Raw genomic sequence first — 1,177 nt, forward strand, 5'->3', positions numbered from 1 at the left:
TCAGATGTGTTTGTAGACGGGCGGCGCGGGCAGGGCCAGGAGCTCGATGCGCACGGGGCTCCGGTAGAGGGCGCTCAGCAGCGCCTCGGCCCAGCCCTGCAGGAACAGGAGCTGCGGCGCCGGGAGCGCGCGCGCCACCACCGCGCTCACCACGAGCGCGCGCCCGCGCCGGCGCAGCAGGGGCGGGGCCAGGAGCGCGCCCGGGAAGGTCCCGCGCAGGAAGCGGCGCGCGAAGGCGTCCTCGAGAGCGCGCTCGGCGGCGCCCCCCTCCGAGCACAGGTTCCCTGCGCCGCCCCCCGTCAGCGCGCGCCCCATTCCCCACCGTGACCCACACATCCCTATAGCCCAGCCCCACAGCACCCTCGTGACCCACACATCCCATTTCCCACCGTGACCCACACATCCCCACAGCCCAGCCCCACAGCACCCCTGACCCGCACGCCCCATTCCCCACAGTGACCCACACATCCCCATGGCGCCCCATAGCCCACCTCCACAGCACCCTCGTGACCAACACGTCCCCATGGCACCCCACAGCCCAGCCCCACAGCACCCTCCTGACCCACACGTCCACACTGACCCACACGTCCCCATGGCACCCCACAGCCCAGCCCCACAGCACCCTCCTGACCCGCACATCCCCATAGCCCACCTCCACAGCACCCTCGTGACCAACACGTCCCCATGGCACCCCATAGCCCAGCCCCACAGCACCCTCCTGACCCACACGTCCCCATGGCCCTGCCCCACAGCACCCTCATGACCCACACGCCCCATTCCCCACCGTGCCCCCACGTCCCCATGGCGCCCCATGGCCACAGCACCCTCGTGCCCCACACATCCCATTCCCCATTGTGCCCATTGCCCCCCACATATCCCCAGGACACCAAGGAGCCCCACACGTCCCCATCCCCACAATGCCCATGGGTCCTGGCCCCACATTCCTCCGTGCCCCACGTGTCCCCACCATGCCCCTGAGCCCCACACCTGAGTCCCCAAAGTACCCACGTGCCCCGCACGTCCCATTAACCCCCCACCATTCCCACTGCCCCACACATCCCAACGGTGCCCCATGGCCCATCTCCACAGCACCCCCCTGCCCCACACGTCTCCATCCCCACCGTGCCCATTGCCCCACACATCCCCATGGCGCCCCATGGCCCATCTCCACAGCACC

The 1,177-nt window shown here is 69.9% G+C and overlaps 1 protein-coding gene across 1 annotated transcript; it reads right to left on the bottom strand.

Moving 5' to 3' along the window:
- Nucleotides 1-315, bottom strand: MRPS24 (mitochondrial ribosomal protein S24). Its single transcript, XM_057410263.1, has one exon. It carries the CDS (start codon nt 313-315, stop codon nt 1-3), a length of 315 nt encoding a protein of 104 aa, XP_057266246.1.
- Between the last annotated feature and the right edge of the window lie 862 nt (nt 316-1,177).

The sequence above is a fragment of the Pezoporus wallicus genome, unplaced genomic scaffold (genome assembly GCF_028554395.1).
Source record: "Pezoporus wallicus isolate ANWC-B61680 ecotype Strahan unplaced genomic scaffold, APGP_CSIRO_Pwel_v1 contig_14304, whole genome shotgun sequence".
Classification (NCBI taxonomy): Eukaryota; Metazoa; Chordata; class Aves; order Psittaciformes; family Psittacidae; genus Pezoporus; species Pezoporus wallicus.